Source organism: Alligator sinensis, unplaced genomic scaffold (assembly GCF_000455745.1).
Source record: "Alligator sinensis unplaced genomic scaffold, ASM45574v1 scaffold499_1, whole genome shotgun sequence".
NCBI lineage: Eukaryota > Metazoa > Chordata > Crocodylia > Alligatoridae > Alligator > Alligator sinensis.
Window position 1 is genome coordinate 1,990,921 of NW_005841864.1, and position 23,074 is coordinate 2,013,994.

The 23,074-nt window shown below is 40.8% G+C and overlaps 1 protein-coding gene across 1 annotated transcript in view; it reads left to right on the forward strand.

The window, feature by feature from the left end:
* The window catches only part of OGFRL1 (opioid growth factor receptor like 1), a 55,703-nt gene extending 38,144 nt beyond the window's left edge, over positions 1–17,559 (forward strand). The window contains exon 10 of the mRNA XM_006016634.3: positions 17,222–17,559. Within this exon, the coding sequence (XP_006016696.2) occupies positions 17,222–17,316 (95 nt within the window). The 3' untranslated portion in view covers positions 17,317–17,559. The remainder of the gene's footprint in view (positions 1–17,221) is intronic.
* Positions 17,560–23,074: the final 5,515 nt, after the last annotated feature.

Here is a 23,074-nt window from a genome sequence, read left to right on the forward strand (position 1 = left end):
TTTAATGTAATATTTTTCAAGATGTAATAAGAGAATATTAAATTCTCTGTAGGATGAGCATAAGTAGGGGGTAGGAAATATTTGAAAATGCTAAGAGCATTCAGTTTAAATAGCTATGTTAAGGCTAAGCATTTAACATATTCATATTATTCTTGGAATTAATATGTACATGAGTTGATATATTTTAAATAGGGAAAACAGATGAATAGTATATTTTACTTTATTTTACAGGATAGTATAGGATATAATGTATCAGAATTTGAATTTATCTAGAATGCCTCCACAGAACTTCCTTTTTTCATCTACAGTCCAAAAAATAGTGAAATCTGGGTTCTGAATTGTATATGGTTAGGATCAGGATTTTTGGAGTGTGAAATCAAAAAGTCCACGGTTGATGGAATGCATTCTGTAATAGCATTGACACATATCTATGGTATATGACTGTCTAGTCAGAACTAGATATCTAACATGAAATGGTCTGATGCATTCCTTTTTTCAGTAGTGCTGAATGCTGAGTATGGTGAAAAATTTAGATACCAGCATACTGCCTAAATTTAAGCCACAGTTTGAATATTTTGGCATGTTCTCATGAAGATGAGACTAGCAAGGAAATATAAATTTCCAACAAAGTATCATATGGCAATAAAACTAATGTCTTCATGCCTAATGGCACTTTTGGGTTCCACAGTTTTTGTTTTTGTAGCTTCACCAGTAGAACAATTCCTATATGGCAACTTCATTTAACTAAGAAATTCCATTATACATAAAATGCAAAGGCATTTCCTTATTGTCCTGAAGCAGTGGTAAATGTAATTATGTGTAATTATCTTGGTGTAGCTAATATGCCTCAGATAGAGTAATACCTCCTTATTTGAATTGTTATAAAAATCCCAGTTGCTCTGTGCTGTGATTGTGGATTACTGTGTGTTAGGATGTTTTTTTCCCCTTAAAAAAGCATTTTGTTTTCTTGTTTTTGTTTGCATATGGTTTTACTTGAGGTGACTTCGGAATTTGTTCTACTAAGTTAAAAGTAGTTCAAAGATGACAGCGCAGGCCTAAATCATGTAGTGTGGAGCTCCACTTAAATTGATTGTTCTCCAAGTGACTAAAAGAGTGTCCTGAATACAGGATCAGGGCCACAGTCATTAGAAACTCCTGCCAGAGCTTGCAGGTGGTTTTCACTGGCTTACAGGATTACAGCACAATATATATAGAAATGATTGTGTATTCAGAAATAGGAAGTAGTAGTTTGCTGTTCCCTAGTAATTCCAGAGTGCACAAGTGTACAGAACAAGCCATAAGATTTATTGGCTATCTCACTTGTTTCATCTTACAGTAAACATTTAAGGTTACTGTAAGATGTACACTATATTCTATATGCATTTGGTACAGTAATTTGCTTCTGTGCAGTCTTTGAGGGAGTTTGATTTTCTTTCATCAATAAATTAAACGGTCTTTCCCATAAAGGAGTCTGTTTTCTTCTAAATACATATGTATAACTCCTGATAATATGACCAGGAATTGCATGCACAAATAGAGTGAAAATTTGTTTTATTCTGTAGCAGTTTATATTAATATCATAAGAAGGGACATATCAATATGCAACTCAAGATAATATCCATGGATTGCACGTAGGATGATACCAAAGTAGAGCTCAAATAGACCTCATATAGGTCATCTAGTCCAGCCCCCTGCTGAAGGCAGGAGCACCCTTGACTAAAACCATCCCAGCCAAGTGTCTGTCTAATCTGTGCAAATGTAATCGTTGGCTTTACAAGTTACACAGGCATACCACATTTATTTTCATACCCATTTGTCCCCAAATCAGCCTTCTAAAATTGGGGTGTCAGTCTTAAGCAGGGAAACAGATTTCTCTTCACTGGAATAGAAGCAAGCAGACACTACACTCTAATAGCTCCCAAGATGTTTGCCACTTGTCTCTGGCCCCAGCAAGCAGAATGGGCAGAATCCTCTTAGCCATAGCTATTGGCTGAGTACTGTAACCTGTGCCTGAAGAAGCAATTGAGCTGACTTAGGGTTAATGAGCGACTGCCTGCGGTCTGTAGTATCTCGATAGAGCTTGTGGAACCAACACTTTATTATTTAGCCTTGCCATACAGCCTGTTTCCTGGGATGCTGAATTTCCTGGACACTGCTTCAAAGAGGGCTTCCTGTAGGTCACAGAGTCAGCCATGATTGGAAAAATCCTTTTTTCCTACATTTTGCCTTCTGAAAAAAAGGTGCATGTTTTATCTGGGGGCATGTGGTATATGAGAAAATATAGTACATATCTTTGTGCCTCTGATTGGAATTATGGCTCTTTTTACTACTCTAGGTCTACTGTTGCCTCAATACATGAAAACACATTGACACTGAGTATATAAAAACTACTACGCATAAGGTACACAGCATAACCCATTTAATGACAAGTGAAGCTATGCATGTTTGTATATCTAGGAGCAGAACTGAACATTCAACATCTAGCTTTCTAATAATTAAAGAACTGATCCTGAATGTTGCTGAGAAGTTGCAGCTCCCAGTTTGAGCCACTGAGAATTTGGCTTGCTCGGCTGCTCAGACACTTAAGATTCCAAGGATCCTATGTACAAGGCAGTTGTGTAATGTTAATGTATATATCATGTTACCTAGCTATAATCCTGTTTGAATTATGCTAGGACAATTCCAATAATTAGCATATACCTGTATCATAAATGGAAAGTGTGTAGCTGACTTAAAAAACCCTGTATAGTTTAGAAGGACAATCTAATAAGGTAAGTCAAGGGAAGCCTTGTTTCTTTTTAAATAAAGCATATTTACATCTGCTTAATTAAATTGTTTGTGCACCTTTTTTTCTGTTGAGAACAAAGGTTGTGCTGGCAGTAGAATGATCAGGGAGTTTTTTTGGTTGTTTTTGTTGTTTTTAAAAATCATCTTCATATTATCAATGTGAGCAGACGCATTGTCAGTTTGCCTATAAAGGAGCAACCATCTATTTGCAGCTTTGTTTTTTGCATGTGGGCACAGATCTAATTTTTTCATACTTTTTCTACATAATTTTACTTTTCCCCAAAATTTAATTAAAAAAGGGTTTTTTTCCCAGTGCGCTATACCTAAAACAATTTATTTGGTTATGTTCATTACAAAAAATATTATTTAAAGAATTTTTAATGTGAAAATAATAAACTATAGTATTATTCATATGGCAAGAATATTGTATCTGAGTAAAAGAAAATCCTCTCTAAATATTTCATATTTATGGTCCAACAGAGTTCATATTTCATATACACATAATCCAGTTACTATTGCAGTTGGACAGAACTAACCATTTTTCCCAATAAAGAAACTGAATGCTGGGGTTTGAGGGCCAAGAATGATCCAAGGAAGCTCTCTTATAGGCACTCCTCTTTCCATTCATATCGCATCCCTGTTTCTATGTAATAGCACAATTTGAGGTGGATAGCAGGTGAGTCAGGAGCATGTGCAGTACAGAAATTATACTCCCTCTCCTTCTGAGCCTCATGTGATATTCAAAATCCCTTGTCTCTGCCTTTTGCACCATGCAAGCCAGTGCATGACTTGCCCATTGCTGTATGGAATAATACACCATTATTTTGTTTTCAGTATATAGCAAATGAGAGTGTGCTGACTACTATAGCTATTTAAATACAATGCTTCAGCATGAATAAGAACTATGTATGTGTCTGTGACCAGTCCCGCTGGACATCACATTACCCTATAAACCAATTTTCCTTTAATTGCATGTTCCTTGCACAGCCTAAATCCTTGGTATAACGAACATGGGAAAGCTACATTTTTAATGAGCTACTTTAATAACACGCCTTATCAAAATAAGTTCTAACCTGATGCACTCTGAAAAATGTAATTCAAAATGGTGTGGAAGTCAATTAAAGAGACTTCCTGTGGTTATACATTTATTATCTCTTTTATATTTGTTTTTAAAAGCATAAAGGCATTTGCTGTAAATGGCTGAATGTGAGACTTGGCAAATAGTTCTGAATGAAGTCTCTTATTTCCTAGGAAACTTGGCGCTTTTTACTCTAACATGCTTATGCATTTGGAAGTGTATCCATTGACTAAAGTTTATTATGAAATACTGAATGTGTTTACTACTATAGTTAATGATGTGGAATTTATTGTCTTTGTAGTAAATAGGGTTTTAGCACTTATTATTTTAGAACCTGCTCAGGGCATGTTTGCAACTCATTGGTTATTCTTTTTCTGTGACTTAACTGACTTCTTTGTCATTAGCCCTTTCTGATGTTTGAGTTCAGTAACAGATGGTTAGATATACTTATGCGCTGGTAAAATTTGGAACTATTGTGTACTTGATTATTAAAATGTATTCAGGGAAAAGTGCAGTAATTGTAAAGAATATATATATATATATATATATATTTTTACTTCACATGAAATGGCAAGACATCCTTTTTAATGTATGGGCCCGCTCTGTATTCTCTCTTTCTTTGCAGTGTTAAATTACAGAATGCCGTGCATGTTTGTTAGTAACAATACCATATGTATGTGGTAGAAGTTGTAACCAGTTTCTGGGTTTGTAAGGTACTATACAAATATTTTATAATTCTGTAACTGTATGGCAATGTTATGCCAACAATGTATAAACAAAAAAGCAATAGTTCCTGTTGCTTATTGCTGTATTTTAAATTATTTGTTTGTAAAATGATACACTTGGAGTTCCTTCCTTTCAGGTAAATATATTTTTAATAACTGCAGCCAAAATCTATTACAATAATAAAGCCTCTTCCCTTTAGCAGCATTATTCTAGTAATGTGTTGGAACATTAAGTAGATCTGATGACATAACTCTTACTAAGTGCTTGAGTGTGAATAGTTACTGTATGTACTACATATATTAATATGTATGGAATTAAAGGGTACCGTTTTTTGTTTTTGCTGTTAATGGCAGAAACACTACTGAGGGCTGCGGAACAGAGTTAAGCCAACTGTGTGTTTATAAAAGGTCTTATTTTCTTAATTAAACAAATACATAGTATGAAAACATTCCTTTTTGGTACTATTTTATAAATTAAGATCTAACAACAATAATAGCATTGATCATTGCGAGGTAATTGGTGTGGGTAAAAGACACTGTCCCTGAAGTCAGTGCAGTTTCTACACAGACCTGTGAATCTACTTCACAGATCCACCAGGAGGATCAGGGGCATAGTCAGAACTTACCATGTGTAAGGTATTATATTTGCAAAGGTATGGGGAACATTAAGGAGCTGTTTGTGAGCGTGTGTCTACATGAGATGCTTAACTGCACAATAGACTAATCTACTGCGCAGTTAAGCATCACTATGTAACCGTGCGCTAGGCTACTGTGCAGTAAAATAGGCTGATGTGCAGTTATCTACTATTTGAAAATACAGGTAATAGATTAACTGTGCATTAGTTATGGTGCAGTAGGGCATGTGTAGATGCTGGCTGGGAGCAATTTGCTCCTGGTCAGCCCAGGCAGTAGGGGGCCCACTGCTGCCTAGCTAAGCCCCGTGTGCTAGGAGCTGTGCTGGCTGCAGGGGCAGCTGTTTCCCCTCCATGTGGGGATCAGAACCATCTGGATTCCCACATGGGTGGGAGAGCTGTCCCAGCAGCCAGGTGGGGATTAGGTCAGGATCCAATCTTCACGTGGTGGGGAGAAGCATCCCTGCCTGGTGGGGCAACCATGTGGGAACTGAGAGCGTCCCAATCCCCATGTGGTCAGGAGATGTGTCCCTGTCTGGCGGGGATGCTGCCTGGCAGCCACATGGCCCCTCCAAATCCCCACGTGGTTGTTACTCCTCCCCAGATGGGGATTCCTCTCCCCACCATGTGGGGGGATCAGGACCCTCCCAGTCCCCACATGACTGCCAGGCATCATCCCTGCCAGGTGGGAATGCTTCTGGCCACATGGGGATCAGCACCTTCCCAATCCCAGCATGGCCGTCTCCCCACAAGGCGGGAACTCTCCTCTTGATCCCCATGGGGATGCCTCTCTTGGCCACATGGGGATTGGTTTTGATCCCCACATAGCTGGTATTCAGCAGTCTACCAGCCCCTGCCCCTTGCCAGCCCCAGGCGGGCACCCAGGGGAGCCTGCAGCTCCCCCTGGCTGCTACAACAGAGCAGGACAGGGGGGCAGGAACATCCCAGGTCTCACTTGCTCCAGCTGGGATCAAATTTGCTCTCAAGCCAGCACACGTGTAGACCCTTTCCCTGGGGACAATTTACTGCTCCTTTTTAATGTGCAATAACTTTACTGTGCATTCACAGCATGTGTAAATGTACCTATTGAACTTCACTGACTAAAGTACAACTCGGGTTCTGCCTTGAACATAGTAACTAACTGTATTTGTATAACTCAATAGAACAATATTGTAACTTTTTATTAAGAATTTAGTTTGAGATGGAATTTTAGTTTTAGAGAGCATTTGGCAACTGCTGCTCAGTTTCTTCCTTCTGTATCAAGTTGTTATTTGTGTAACAGGGCCATGCATTTATGCAGGTCTGATGGAGCATAATTTGGTCAGTGTGTTGTGTAATTTATCAGAGCTCAACATTTTTTAGATTTTCAGATGTTTATTTCCAAACTGTAAAGAGGACATTTGTCAGACAGAAAAAAAATGATGGGGAAAGAATATTTTGCGCACAGCCACTATCTCTAACGAAGCTTGAAATTAACATGGTTATTTTAATTTACTTCCTTGTTGGCATATCATCCAGGGGTGGGATAGAGCTGATACTCAGCAAAATGCTTTGTGGGCACTGCAAATGGCTTACTTGTTTTCTTGAATTAAGATACTAAGACAGCTTTCTGAATATGACCTGAAAAAGGATGTAGTTTTCTTTGTGGGTTTGGGGTGGAGTGGAGTAAGAGTTAGTTTGTAAACTAAAAATATACTGAGAGAAATGAAGATATTGCCTTCTGTCAGTGGAACATGAATTCAGAAACCAAATTGTATTATGACTATTTTAATGTGGATGTTCTGCGTAGTTTGTTGCTGATTTAATAGCAACTGGATTGTGCATATACCTTCAGTAAAATGCCTTCACATTTTGCTCCTGTCTGAACCCCAACTATCAATGATGATAGAATCCTGGTAAAAAATTTCCTTTAGTCACTGCAGAAAAAAGCGCGCGCTAATTATTTTCTTTCAGCCTTTCATTAACACTGACTTTTTAATGTTCTTTTCAGTAGCAGGATGGTGGATATACATCTGTGCACAACACTCAAAGAATTATCCTTGTAACCTTTTTGGGGAATTGGTTCAGTATTAACACAATGGTAATCTAAGAAACGCTTTTAGCTTATATTAAGGTACATTTTAGAGGCATCATACTTTAACTTGAATGGGAACTCTACCTGTGGAACAAAAACAATATAATTGTTTTTATAATTTTCCTTTTCATCAAGATGGTGAGTTTGCTAATTGTGCAAGGGTTTACATTCTATTTATTTTAGCAAGAAGGGCAGAAGCTTCTTCTCTCTCTCCACACTACCCCACTGTATCTCCAGTTTTCTGGATGTAATAAATGAAATGAAAAATGGCTCTTGCTTAGTACTTGTGTCTAGCATACTGCAAAAGTGTGTTATAAGAATGAAAGGCTTCCATCTCATTCCAGGTGACTGAGCAAATTCCTTTAATATGCACAGTGTTGATATGGAGAAGACTGAATTCAGATCCAAACCTGCCTCTGTGTTTTGGAGGTAGTTACACAGAGATTTTTTTTTATTATTATTACTTTGGGATGCTTTTTCTAGAAGATACCAGTGTGTGCTCTTTTCCAGTGACAATATCACTTTCTATTGAAATGTGCAGCGAATTATTAGCAAGCAGAAAAATGGTAGCGATAACCTTGCTTGTAAGTGCAAAAGTGCTTTTAAAAAACTAACAAAATGGGAAAAATTCCCTTTTTTAAAAATGACATGTCAGTATTCTTTCATATGCCCTGTTTGAAAGGGACAGATGATAAACTCAAGAGTATGTGATCACTACCTCTGAGCAATTAGTTTTGCACTATTATTTGAAAAGCAAATCACCCAAAATTACTAAGGAATATTTGCAACTTTGATGTATCAATTGCAGAAATAGCACAAAAGGATTTTACTAAAATACTTTGTGACAATAAAGATTAATGAGAGCACCAGCTTCTAATGTAGTTCATTAGAAGGTATTACAAAACTTATTGCTTCAGAGTTGTGTTTGAAATTTGACTGCTCTTACCCTATCTACAAAGCTGATCTCAAGTTTCATGTAATGAGTCTTTTTTTAAAGTGTGACTGTACAATTGTGGAGCTAGGCCTCAATTCTGCACACATTGACAGGCAACTACAGTCCTTACAAGTACAGATGCCCACCTCCATGGGAGCAGTTTAGTCTCTCTCAGGAATTTTGTAGCAGGCACACTCAGTATTCACATAAAGACCTGTTTTGCTTCAACTGCCAGCCCTCCAAATGCAGCCTGGAATCTGTGTGTCAAGCTGCGTTATTTCTTCCTCTGTCACCACCACTGATAAAGCTCCTGTGGGACAAAACTATGCTCTCAGTGATTTTGCTGTGGTTATTTTCAGGATCACACACCTTATGACAGATTTTGGTCAACATATCTAAACATGAATATAAGCAATATTCTTTGCATAGTTTTATCCTTATGAAAATCTACTCTATTACACCCCTATAAATGTGTCCTACAATATATTTATCATCTGGAAATCCTTCCATAGTTTAAAATATGGACATGGTAGTTGACATCAGCTAGGACTTTACTAAAGCTCTTGATAGTCCCACACAATGTTCTCACAAGTAAATGGGAGAAAAATGGGCTAGATAAAATTACTATAAGGTGGGTGCATCTACATGAGACACTTCACTGTGAAGTGGCATAGCTTACTAATCTGTAAGCATGCGCGTCTATACATACGCGTTTACTGCACAGTAAACCTTTCTAAGTGCAAGTAAATGTATTGCCTACAAATGCAAGTAGCAAATTTACTTACAATTACTAACTGCGCATTGGCGCTCATGTAGATGCTTGACTGGGAGCAACTCTGCTCCTGGTCAGCCAACTACCAGCGGGTGGGAGATTGCTTCCTGCCCCTGGGATCTGTCTGCTTCTGGGGCAGGCTCCACCACCAGAGCCCAGGCAGGGACTATGTACCCCTGCAGCAGGGATCTCCATGCCCTTTCCCCCTCCCCCCACTCCAAGATCACAATTGGGGAGCAGGGGGCTGGGAGATCCTGATCTCCCAGCGCCGGCCCCCCTGTTGTACAGCTGGATCTGGGTGTTTCCTGCTGGCAGGGGATGGGGAGTCTGTTCCCCACCCAGCTCTGCAATCGTGGAGCTGGCTAGAGTACAAGCTCTCTAAGTGGTTCCCCACACAGCTCTGTGATCATGGAGCTGAAGGGAACAGGCTCTCCAACCTGCTTGCCACCCAGCTCTGCAGGTGCAACAGATTCTGCAGCCCCTACCTATGATTGCAGAGGGAATTCTTGCCCAGCTGGGGGCTCGCTGCTAGTTGTCCTACTGGCAGATCGGGGCAGGGGCCTGAGATCTCCCCCTCCCCTGCAGCTCTTTTCAAGTCCCCTGCCACAATCAGAGAGCCAGGGCTGGGAGCTCCCTGCTGCCAGGGAAGGAGGATATTGTCCCTGCCCCAGTAGCAGGGCAGCACCCCGTGGGCAGGGAGTAATGTCCCAGCCCCAGCCAGGAGCACCTCCTGGCCTGGTGCTCCCTGACAGCCCCTAGGCAAGCACCCAAGGGGAGCCTAGAGCTCCCGTTGCTGGCAGCAGGGGCCCATTGCAGGGCCCCCGGGAGCCAGAGCCGTTTGGTGTTTGCTGCCATTAGCAGTAAATCTGCTCCCCTTTCCCTATAAGTGTAGACGCCTGCCCAGGGGTGTTTACTTGCAAATAGTTTACTCAGGAGTAAACTGCTCCCAGATCTAATGCATGTGTAGACACACGCGATGGATATGTAATAGGCTCAATAACCACAAAAGAAAGAGTAATTATGAATGGATCAGTGTCAGAGTAGCAGGCGGTTTCAAATGGGATTTCATAGGAGTCTATTCTGGTTCTTGTGCAGTTGAATATGCTTTTTAATTACTTGGATGCTGGAATAGAGTGCTTCCTGATCTAGTGTGCAAATGAAAGAAACTGTAATGGCTTGCAAACACTTTGGAGAACAGAAATAAAATTGAAAAGGATCCTGATAGATTGGAGAGCTCAGCTAGTGATGACAGATTGAAATTAAAGGCAGACAAAATTTAAGGTGTTGCATCTAGGGAAGAATAATCAAATGCATAAATACAGAATGTGAGATACAAGACCAAGAAATAATGTTGCTGAGAAGGATCAGACGCTATGGCACCCCAGCAACGAGCTGTGCAGTAGCATCAGAAATGACCCATGTGGCACCGGGACTGTGCAGTAATGGTAGTTACAATAACTGTGCAGTCCAGCACATGTGTAGACACACCCAGTGAGACCCAGTTGCCAAAAAAGCCAGTGTAATTTTGGGCCACACCAACAGGAGTATTAATTATAACACATGGGAGACAATAGTAATAGCTTGGCATTGTTCAGGCCTTATGTAGAGAAATGTGTTGAGTTCTAAGCAACACACTTTAAGAAGGATGTGTAAAAATTGGAGAGTCCACAGACAAGTGACAAAAATGATAAAAGGGGAAGAAAAAAAGGTTGAGCAAACTAGGTATATTTAGCTGGAAGAAAAGGGGGGGCAGGGTAGCATTTTTCAACTGTATAGAAGGCTGCCATAAAAAAGAGAGGACAACAGTTCTCCCTTGTCACAGGGGGCAGAACATGAAGCAATGTGTTTAAATTGCAGCAAAGTAGATGTAGCTTTAAGTTCAGGGGAAAAAAAAACTTCTTTACTGTTACAACAGTGTGGTAATATAATAGAGCGCCCAGGAAAACTGTGGAATCTCCTTCATCAGATGTTTTCAAGAGAAGCCTGGATAACCATTGGAGAGATGTTTTATTCCTATACTTGTGCAGGATTGTGGACCAGATGACGATTGGGGTTCTTCCAACCTTTGATTCTATGATTTTACACACTGTTCTGTAGACACAGACATTTCAATTTCAACACTTATTGAACTTAGGTAAGACACTGAAACTCAGTTTTATTTTCTTTTTTTGTTAAACATTATATCAGACACAATTCATGCATAATTTCTGTCTAGGTTTATATGTTTAATGAACACTGAACTTGATTATCAATGTTTTGTGACAGGTGTTTTAAATTTTAGAATAAAAATGGAAAAAAGTGGAAACTCCCATTTTTGCAACTCTCATTTAATGTGAAGACTTAAATAACCCATCTGTAAACAGACATGAAGTGTAATATTTTCAAAAGTGCATGATTTTATTAAATCCCTATCTCAAATGGAATTTAGGAGCCATAGCCCTCTTAGCTCTTCACTCACCTAAAGTCATATTTTTATTGTTGTTTAGATGCAGAGAGGTACCTACTAGGATATTTAAAAGGCACATAACCATGATGTGAAATTAATGGGAGTTACATGCTCAGGTATGTCAAAACTCCTACTATATAATCTGCAGCCTTAGGCACTTTAATAACTCTAGTCAGTGACTTGGAAAATTTACTATAAAACCCATGTTTAAATGTTTGTTCAAAAATTTAGTTATAGAAACATAAGAATGAAGGGCTGGGAGGGACTTCAGGAGGTCCTCTAATTCAACTTCTTTCATAAGGCAAGATAATCCCTATCTAAACTCAGTTTATTCAGTGTTTATCTAACCTATTCTTAAAACTGCATGGACAACCCTCTTGAAAAATTACCAGGCATAATACCTGAAAATGCCAACATCCTAACGGCACAGGTAAAGTAGGGGAGAAGGGTCCTGCTGCTGCAAGGACAGGAAGTAGTTTGTTCAAATATACTTGAGAGATCCACTGTCACCCACTACAGCAGAAGGTAAACCCCACCCCCAACAGTCTGTGCTGATCAGACTGCGGGATAAAACTCCTTCCCGATCCTGAAACTCATGATAGGCATGAACACGAGCAGAGGAACAGGACCCTCTAACCAGGAACTCCAAGGTTTTTAGTCCCCACTGAAGTATTGAAATGCCCGAGTCAAAATCTCCAGCTTTTACTTCACCCAACTTCCATGGGCAGTCTATTTACCACCTCACTGTTCTAACAGCAAAGTTTTTCCTGATATTTAGTCTAAACTTACTTTGCTGCAATTTAAAATCCTTATTTCCTAATATGTATATGTCCTATTTCCATTTCTAGACCTTGTAGTGATGCTACTCCTTTATGTGAAGTCAAAAGATCCCATTAAATAAAAACATATTAGAACTAAGACTATGTAATCTGTAGGTGTGCTTTGAGGTTGCTATAGAATGCATGACCTGTGAAGGATATGGTATACAGCAGGAGTGGGCAATTATTTGGGCCTAGGTGCCACATAGGGAGTTTTGACAAGTTGTGGAGGGCTGGATCAGCACCTCTCCTCCCCCTCCCCCTCCCCCCTGCAATGATTCATTAAAACTCCCTATGTGTGGCCATGGGCAGCAGGGAGTGGTGTTTGAGAATGGGGCCGGGGGGAGGCCAGGATCATGGGGGTGAGGTTGTGGGGTGGCTCTGTTGGAGGGGTGAAGAGGCTGTGTGCATATGTATGTGTGGGGGGGGGGAGGGCACTAGGTCCTGGGAGCAGGCCAGGGATGAAGGAAAGGAGGAAGTGGCAGGGGGAACACGCAGCAGGCCTTGTCTGGGCGGTGTGGTTCACAGCTGCCCCTGCGGCACTCTGCATGGGGCCAAACCCTGGCTGTTCCTGCCTGGGGCAACCGGTGCCACACTCTAGCCCACACTTACTGACCTAGCCCTGGCCACCATGCACAGCTTCTGTCAGGGCTGCTCCTGGTGCAGCTACAGCTGTCCAGGTGCTGCTCCACTCCCCTCACCTCCAGTAGCTCCTCCCACTGCTCCTGTTGTACCTGTCCTGGCTGGAAAGAAGCTTCAGCCAGATGGCTTCTGCCCCAGTGTGCAGGACTCTGGTTCCAGCTCCTGGCTGTCTTGCACCTGCTCTGCCTGCCTGGTGTGGGTGGCCAACTGGGTGGAAGGCAGCCGGGAGCTGGGGTCAGAGCCCCACCTCCTGGAGCAGGAGCTGCCCAGCTGAAGCTCCCAGCTGCCTTCTACTCACTCACCTGGCAGGCCCGGGCTGGAGCACGGCACAGGCTGCACTAGTCTGAGCTCAGCCCCAAGCAGAGTACTTCAGGGGCAGCCGCAGCCTGGATCAAATCAATTGGCAGGCACCCCATGCAGGCTCGATCCAGTAAGTTGGCAGGTGGGATCTGGCCCACAGGCTGTATTTTGCCCACCCTGGTATACAGGTACTGATGTTTTTGTCTTACGTTTTAAGAACATTTCCAATAATTCATGGTTTCTGAGGTCCTTTCATAACCTCTCAGGGGATCACAATCCATGGGTTGAGAAATACTGCTGTAAACGATTATTTATGTAGATCAATGGGACTTGGCTGCTTTTGAAGATTCATAGTGAATAAGCAGCTTAGTTTTTTCCCAATGCATCTTACATTTCCTTTTCTTTTAGGTGTGAATAAATCCTATTGTCAGGTGTACCATGCTCCTCAAGGAAAAGGAGTTTAGTTAAAAATATTAAGATTCTAGGACATTATTATATTTTAATAAACTTGACAAAATATATGGAAAGCATCTTTCATGTTACTAGTGAGGCTGCAATAAGTTTCACTCTAAGATTAGTAATATTCAAAGATACTTTCTTATGGAAGCTGTCTTTGAAATAAATGTGACATTATGTGTTTTTTTTAATACTTGTCATTATTTAGTTTTACTTATAATGGGCCCTATTTATCTTGACTAATAAACAACAATGGTCTATGTCTATATGCTAAATATGGTAGTAACATAGCTGTAGGTTTGTGATTAACCTCGCAAACAATGTTTCTATCTTGAACATGTACCTGGTTTCTAGATTATTTATTTTGCCTCTAACTCCAAAATAGAAACATTACTACAAAGCAATTGTACACATTGGAGCAGTTTACTACTTATTAAGCAATACTAGTTTGAAACTACTGTGAATGAATGGAAAGAACTTTGGAGGTGAGGTGAACCAACTGTACTTCAGATAAATTGTAGGAGAAAAACAAATGTAAATCCCACTTACTTCATTCATGCAAAAGAGTCCTATTGTTTTCTGTGGGAGTAGTAAAGAGTCAGGTGTATGCCTGAACCTCCTTTCTAACATATTAAGGTTGTCAAAATTTGCTTGTGTTAGTAAAGACAAAATGGTTTAGAACAAGCAAGAAAATATCCCAGTAGTGCTTTCAAAATAATTTTTGTCAACTTTGGATAAAATCCTGCTCATACAGCATTTTTCCTTACTCTCAATCCTAAAGTGTCTTGGAAATGTAATATAATTACAGAAATTCTGCTGATATGAGACATGACTGTGTGAACTGCTGCATCAGGACACATCTAGGAACACCAGTGCTTATTTTACAGGGTTCCCAAATTCTACAGATCTGAATGACTGAGGGCTAAGTTCAGAGCCAAGTTCTTTGCTGATTTATTTTCTTCACTGGGATTAATAGAATCCAAATTAATAGACCAACTGGCTAGTTGGAAAAAAGTTCTTTGCAAGCTTTTGGTTGCAATCACCCTTCTTCAGGCATAGGGAGTCTCTGCTGTTGTTCTGAGACTCCAAGAAATGAAAGAAGCTAAAAGTGTGACAGGATGTCAGTGAGAACGTGAATCAGTGGAAATTAGGAAAACAAAAGGTAGAGCAGGGAAGGGAGGAGAGAAAAACGAGGGTGGGGGGAAGCCAAAGGTAAGTAAGAGAGACTCTACTGTAGTAGTTTTCCAAGGTAGAAAAGAGGCTGTCTGTGAAAAAGTAAATATCTGGAAATTAGGAAGACAAAGGGTAGAAAAGGAGGGGAAGGGAGGAAGGGGGAGAAAGAAAAGTGTAAAAGGTCAGGTCTGGCAGGTACCTGGTCAATCAGATGTCAGGCAGGTTGTAATGTGTCATAAATCCAATGTCTATACTGAGTCCATGATTTTTTGTATCTGGTAGATTTATGGAGTGAAGTTCGTAGGCTCATCTGTGGAAGGTGTTTTGTAAGTCCCTTTGAGGATTAGAACTGATAGGTTGGGAGAGAGTGAATCCATGATGACTGCTCCTAATCACCTTCTACTCCTCCAAGTGCTTTGAGATGGATTTGCTCCATTTTTCCAGGAACTGAGGTGAGGTTAACTGATCTGTAGTTCCTTCCCTGGATCCTCTTTTTGTTTTTAAATATGGGCACTATGTTTGCCCTTCTCCAATCATCTGGGACCTCTTCTGATAGCCATGAGTTTTCAAAGATGATGGCTAGTGGCTCTGCAATCTCATCAGCCAACTCCCTTAGCACCCTTGGGTGCATCCCATATGGTAATTGGTCTGAATATCCAGAAAAACTTTGTCATTGTTAGAATGGTGAGGCAGTGGAATAGACTGCCTAGGGAAGCTGTGGGCTCTCCATCACTGGAGGTGTTCAAAAGAGGTTGGACAGCCACTGGTTGGGGATGATCTAGGCCTATGCCTACATACATCAGGTTTTACTATGGGTATTTTCTATGCTTCTAGGCTTTGCTGATTGCCTCCTCCCTTCCCCACCCCCCTTTCTGCTACATGTGTCAGGGTGTTTTTAAGCCTCCCTCAGAGGCATTGGGTTTTGGCTACAGCCAAGCCTGGGGACTTTGACTGGAGTGTGCCAGTACTCCAGCTGGGACCAAAGCCAGAGGTTCCTGGCTAGAGGGTCCTGCCCTTCTGCTCAGAGTCAGACCAATTAACATATTCGGGGTCAGGAAGGAATTTTCCCTCATGGTCAAATTGGTACAGGCTGTGGGGTTTTTTGTCTTCCTCCATAGTGGTAGGGGATGGGGACCATGACCTCTACCCAGGATTTCTTAACCATATAGTGACAATATTTCATAGAAGCAGGACATTGATTTGCCATGGTCCCCCTGCTTCACTTGTAACAGGTTAAGGTGTTAAGTCTGAGTTGTGTCAGAGTTGATGGTAGTCTTATATAGAATTTAGATAATGGATTGTATAGGGTGGTTTGGATAGGATGATCCGGCCTCAGGTGGGGGTTGGACTGGATGACTTCTTTCTGGAGGTCCCTTCCAGCCCTGCTTCTCCAAGATTCTATGATATGAACTTTAAGTGCTTCTATTGGAGAGATTTGTGTTTCTCCTGGGAATTTCTTTGTTGAAATCATGCCAAATGCAAATTCTACCCCAAGGTAAGTCCAAAGTAAATTAATGATCTTTGTCGGAATGAATCCAGAACCTTACATAAACTGACATCTTGCAGTAATGGAGAATTTGAGAAGAAAGGACTAGATCTACAGAAGGTCTCCAGTGTTTATGTTCCACCTAACTGCACCTGTAGGTACCTCAGAACCCTCAGATCAGCTGCTATCAAACCCGAGAAGGGACCTCTGAACTTTAGATGCTCAGTTTTCAACAAAAACTTAGAAGTTCCTTAATGGCCTAAAGTTATGGCCAGAATCTGCTTAGCACCTGTTTCACACTTACACTCAAATGAGTTTTGCCACTTCTTTTACCTGACAGGGTCTAGTTGGTAAGAATGAACTGAACATCTCTAACACATGAGGCTCCACATGAAACATGGTGCTGGTGCTACCACCCATTCCTCTGGACTGTAATGCAGTGGTAGAGCCTTTGTTCAGGATGTTGGTGACGTGGGTTCAATTATTTTTTTATCCTTGAAGTGCTGTATGTCATCTTTTCCCTACTCACTGGGCTGTAGACTATTAGAGATGGTAGATATTTTTGCTCCCTCTTTTTGAAGTTGCTCCACTTTGAATGGAATGACCAAATATACAGTGTACCAAATGCAAACCAGCATTTGCGTGACTTGAAACCAGAAATTGAGAAACAATAATCAATGTGTAAGAAATCAAGCTTTTTTGGTGGACTGCAAAATTTAGGGATCACTTATTCTGCCCATAGCCTCCTCTTAATTAAAGACAGACTGTTTTTTCCTAGACTTCACCCTTGATGGGTGAACTTTAAGGATTGGCAGAGATCCCTGCACTTCATCTTGTTATCACCATTCAGATCCCCAAGGACCCTTGGTTGCTATGAAATCTTATTTTTTCTTTACAGCCATACTATCTTCCTCCTATTTCCCTGTTCTGCTTATAACTTTCAACCTGATCTCAAGAATGATTTCATCATGCTATACCAGCACAACAAGCTGAGAAAGACTAGTGAAGGAGAGATGAGGCAGATGATGTACCAGGAAACTAGCCAGATTCTAGAGCAGCAGCTGTTGTGGCTGACTTGCCAGCCCAGAGCATCCATCCGTGAATCATCAATTGCCTTGAATTCTGCAATCTTCAACAAAAAGCCATATGTTCCACCCCCTTTACTATGCAACCCCTCCTCGCTCTGCATATCTGCCTGTTTTGACAAAATCGGGAAATATAAATGTCGTGGTTACAACTGAGTTTAAGATCCAAGTTCTTTCTTTCTGCTATTATTAGCATAAATCTTATATGATGTAGGGGTTCTGAAGATACTGACAACTGAAGAGGTAGGACTAGAGTTCACAATCTTTGGGCATATCTACACGTGCGCCTCACTGCGCAGTTGTTACTGTGCTATCAGTTAATACTAGTTTTAGCAAGTACTAAATGACAGCACAGTAACTGCAATTACTGCACAATCCTGGCAGCATGTGGGTCGTTTCCAACCTACTGCGCAGTAGTAACGAGCAGTCATGGTTCATGCCTACTGACACTATGTCACTGTCGCTACAGTGATGTAGCATCTTGTGTAGATGTGCCCTTTGTACTTAATTCACCTTTAGGCTAGGCTACATGTCATTGTGTGGAACACCTCACTCTCTCACCTATGTTCTCCTTTCCAAAACAGGACTCCTGGGCACTGCTTGTCACACTATCACAAGATAGTGTGCAGCAAGGGCCAGAATCGTGGTATTCACAAACACTGGCAACATTACTTTTGGGTATACTCCTGTAGTCGTAGCTTACACTCAACACCTACTGAAAGTCACTGTCAATGGAGTTAAGTAGAAATGACAAGTGTTTCAGAGGTGACTCATGCTGTGTTTGAAATCCTAAAACATGCATGGAATTACAATCCAGTTTCACCTTCCTGTAGCATGAGCAGAGAAGATGGGTAAATGTTATGGTTCAAATGTAAAACTCATTTCAATTTGATTTCCACACAGCTGCACACAGCATATACTTCACTATATGCATAATATAAAATAGAAGCAACATTTATAAATATTATGTAGTATTATAAATAATGTAAGTGCTCTTATAAATTAATAAATGAATCATTTTCTTTGCTAAACACAAGAACATACATACCACATGTAATACCATGACCATCTTGCAGTGAAAATGCTTTACTTCCCTGATACTAACAAGCATTGTTGGGCCAAATATTCAGTTTATGTTAAGTGGTGTTTTTCCAGTGAAATCCATAGAGCTCTGCTGATTTATACTAGGGATCTGGCTCTTCATGTTTAACATAGGAATGGGTTCAGGCACCACAGTGATGGACTGGGACTAGTACAGTAGAAGAAACACTTCCACTTATTAATCTGTTAGAAAAATGAGACAGGATAAGAGGAAAGAGGGAAAATGAGACCTAGGTAGAGTTATCCTTTCCCAGAATGCCCAGATGCAGAACTTTGCTGAGCAGACAGTTCATCTGGGGAGGGACCAAGACCAATGGAGCCCCAGACTTGTCCTACCCATGTGAGCTAGCGTACAAGAAGAGCATGTCTATGCCATCTCAGAACAGCACTCCAATTCCACATGTGCTGCATCCTGGAAGTATGGGATGTTGCTTATGGTCTTTAAACATGTGCCATAAGGTCTCTATCTTAGGCACCAATCTTGGTGCCACACTAAGTGTCACTACATTACGTCATATGGGGATGCACTGTGTACAGAGTGGGCCTGTCAAGTGTCACTGTGGTGCAACCCAGTACAGTCCGCAGGTGGTATAGGCATGCCCAAGAATCTCATGAGGGGAACCCACCAGAGACTCAGCTAGCAGCTAGAACAGATTAAAACTACTGAAGCAAGGACCTGCCAGCTCAGACAATGTCATCAGCAGCTGATTGTTTGGTTACTTAAAAAGCTTTTACTCAGGACATTTTCTCCCCCCCCTTCCTTTATTCCTTTCTCTTTCCTTGTCCTATCAATATCCCATCTACCTTCCTCATCTCTCAGTTCAGCTACTCCTTTCCCAACAAAAATTATATCCAAAAATGAAACCACTCAAGGACCAAATTTTATGGCACCAACATGATATTTGGAAATCACCCCAATTTTCTACCCATATCTGTATGTTCATTCCAGTCCCCTTGACCGTTATCTACCTTGTCTACTGATGCAGTAACCTCAGGGCTAGGGACAGAAATTATACATAAATCAGTATAAGTGAGTGGAAACCAGTTCAAATGTGTAAAACAACAGACGTTCAGTGCACATAAACCATTTTCATAATGGCCAAAACCAGTTTAAACTAAACCTGGATGGATGTAGTATCAGACTTAACTGATTTAGATTAAATCAGTTTATTGAACTTCTGTCCCAGATCCCCTCCAGATTCAAGTTAACTCACAGTCCCCCAGCATCCCACAATGCTTTACACCTCCCCCGCAACCACCGCCCTCCCTCACAGAGTAGGTGGGCTAGCCTTGGCCCAAGCTGTCTGCTCCAGCAAAACAGGGAGGCATGCTTTAGTGCCCTCTGGCTTCTGGCCTGGGTCACTGCAGGAATGTGACTGCATTTCTGGAATCAAAAGTGAATGTCTGTTCACTTGCTTATTGGTTTAATCTGCACAGCTTAGACTAACCTGTGAAGACTGAATCAATTTAGCCTAAGGCTTTCTGACTGTTTGTACATAGCCCAAAGGAACAGGGACTGTCACTGATTCTGTGGTTGCACACTATGTAGCACATGGGGTCCTGGTCTTGATAGGGGTCTGTAGCCATCAACATCATAAGTAGACTGGATTAGTATGGTACATCTTAGAGCAAACAATCAAAGTTAAAAATAAGCAGGAGTCTTGATTTAATGGGAACTATCAGAACTAGCGGCTGCAGTATTTCAGTTTCTGTAGCTGGTTATGTGCATTCAGTAGCAGAATCATCTCATTTCTGTAACAATAACTATTAGAAAAAGTGACAGAATCTCAGCTTTCAACATTACTAGGAATTTCCTATTCAAATATCTAATATGGGTAGGCGGAATTCCGGAAGCAGCCTCTCTAAAGGTGAAAGGACTGGGCTGATTTTATTTTAGAAGGGATTAAAGCCGCTATTTGAAAAATAACATTTAAACTTGCATGGAAACCGAATCTTTTATGTTCTGCCTCCTGTTTGCTTTGCTTCTTGAATGCCAGTACCAAAAGTTGAAAATAGCTCTGTGTGAGCGGGTAAAGGATGGCTTATAAATAAATGCAACAGGACTAGAGAAAACTGACAATTAGCTTTTAGTGGGAGCTAATCTGCAGGACAAGAGAGAGAACTCACAAGTAATAGAATGGCTGGCAACTATAACCAATACCATCTGGGTTTGTGTGATTTTATAATATTTATTGTCAATAAATGCAAGAGGAATATATGAATAAATCTGTCTGGGAGTGGAGATGAGTTGGCTTTTCAGTAGAGAGAATCTGGTGAGGAATCTTGGCAGGCATTTGACATCAATGTCAACATCAGCGGTTCAATCATAAATTACCATTTCACTGTTCAGGCCTACCAACCACATAACACACTTCACTCAAAAAAGTAAAGCAATGCTAAAGAAGATGGCAAACTTGAAGCTGTCATTTTGAATAGAAAAATAGAGGATTTTCAACTCTCGTGATTTACTGCAAGTCATACGATAATTGTTTGTTGTTGCTGTTGTTAAATCCCCAGCAGATGGATGCCTATAACTACTTGAGATTTTTCGCTTCTGCTTTTAAAAAAGGTTTGGACCTCATGGTTAAGTGAAAACCATGAATAGGTGACTTTGCCCCTGCTCTATACACTAAAGTAAGTGGAATTTATAGGACCCTTATATCTTGTACTTCTAAGGAAAATGCTGTATCCACTGAGTGAATGTTCTCATGCCTACCCTTCTTACTGACATTGGGCCACCATGTGTACAAGAATCACAGGGGCAGAGGACAGCAAGTAAGAGGGAGCCCAACTCAACAGCCCAGTGAAGAAGGCACTCTGCTCTTGAAGGGAATGGGCCCTGACTCCCAATGCCGTTTCTGTATTTTATTCAGTAGTTATTTTATTCAAGATATATAAGTAGTCCTCGAGGACTGTCTCCCCAGGAAAGTACCTTCAATGGGCTACAACCCTAAGGCTGAGGAGGTCCTAGAACCCAAAAAGTGCTCCGGGCTGTTACATAACGCCACCTGTTTTTGAATGAAAATAGTGCCTGTGCTGTGTTTTGTCCAGTACGGAGCACAGTCAGTGAAACTTGGATGTGGCCTGAGCATCCTTACTGGATTAGGCCCTGCAGGAGTCTTTGGCAGAGATACTTATAGTTTGTGAATCCCAACTATGCTTAGGCATGAATATATTCATCATATAATATGGTAGCAGTTCTGTGAGCAACAGAACTTTAAGCTGGCCTGTACACTTTTGGGCATCTAAGACAAAGTGAACAATCCATTTAGGTGCCTAAATCCTACCTCAAGTTGCATTTTTGGTGCCTAAATACTTGTGTAGATCTGGCCCTTGAAGTGTCTGTGTTTCAGTTCTTTACCTGGGAAATGGTATTATTTAATCTTATTTACTACAAAGATTAAGATGGGTTACACTCCTTATATTCCAGTAGTAGGATAGTGATACGAACACTCAGGATTTTGCTGTGCAGCTTGCAATATGCAATATATAGTGTTCTTAAAACATCAGCTCTGGGATCATTGTTAGTATGTTTCCAGCTCTATGACTGCACAGAAAAGATTGAAAATGTGGACTCCAACAGGCAACTCCTTCAGCCCCAAAACCCACATTGTATAATTGGGGGGGGGAGGGGGTCAATTTTAAAGACATTTTTGTGACGTTTCAGGGTGGGAGGTGACTCATAATATTTGAATTCCTGATTTTGGCAATGATGCTTTTTGAGGTGCTCACTTAACATAGTAATATGCAGTGTTGAACAACAAATAAATTAAATGACATTTTGTTTAGGTAAATTACTATGTTTTTCAATTCTGTACTTCCTCATCAGTAAGCTCCCTTTTTATTATTTCCATGGAAAATTACTGGTTCTGTAATCTGGGATTTACTCCATAATATGGCTTCTAGCTGTCATCTTAATTTGGTAAATGCATAAAACCTACCCAGCTAGAAGGGAAGTGTAGTAAGAAATTGAATATCAGACATAACAAAGTAGCCAGTTAAGAAATACATGAGAATGCAGTGTAGCTCAGGTTTGCTGAGAGAGTGCGGTAAAGGCAATATTGAAAGGACAACCATAAGCAGGTCAAATAGAAATGGATAATAAGAGCAATAACATAAAAGGATGCAAAGGTCCAAGACTTGCAGTAATACAGCATCTCAACAGTAAAGTGTATAACAACAGATATATAACCACACAGCCTGTATTAAGGCTAGATGGATGGCAGCCAGGTGAACAAAGAGACAAATTTAAATGGACATGCATTGTGTGCAGTGATTAAAATACATCGCAGTCTGCGGGGTAGCTTAGTAATTGTTGGGAGCAATCACAACTCTTCAGTATCACAGAGTAAGGTGCAGTGCATCACCTTGTGGTGAAGAAATGCAGCAAGGTAAGAACACGGGGACAAGAAGAAAAGTGTATCTGAAATCAGTTAATTTCTCCAAGTATGCCCATAGTGAAAGAAAGATGTTCAGTGTGGATCTGTGTATGGGTGTATTCAGGCTGCTTCTCTGTCCAGCTTCCATTTTGGGGGATGATTTGCTCATGAGAAATATTTGTTCTA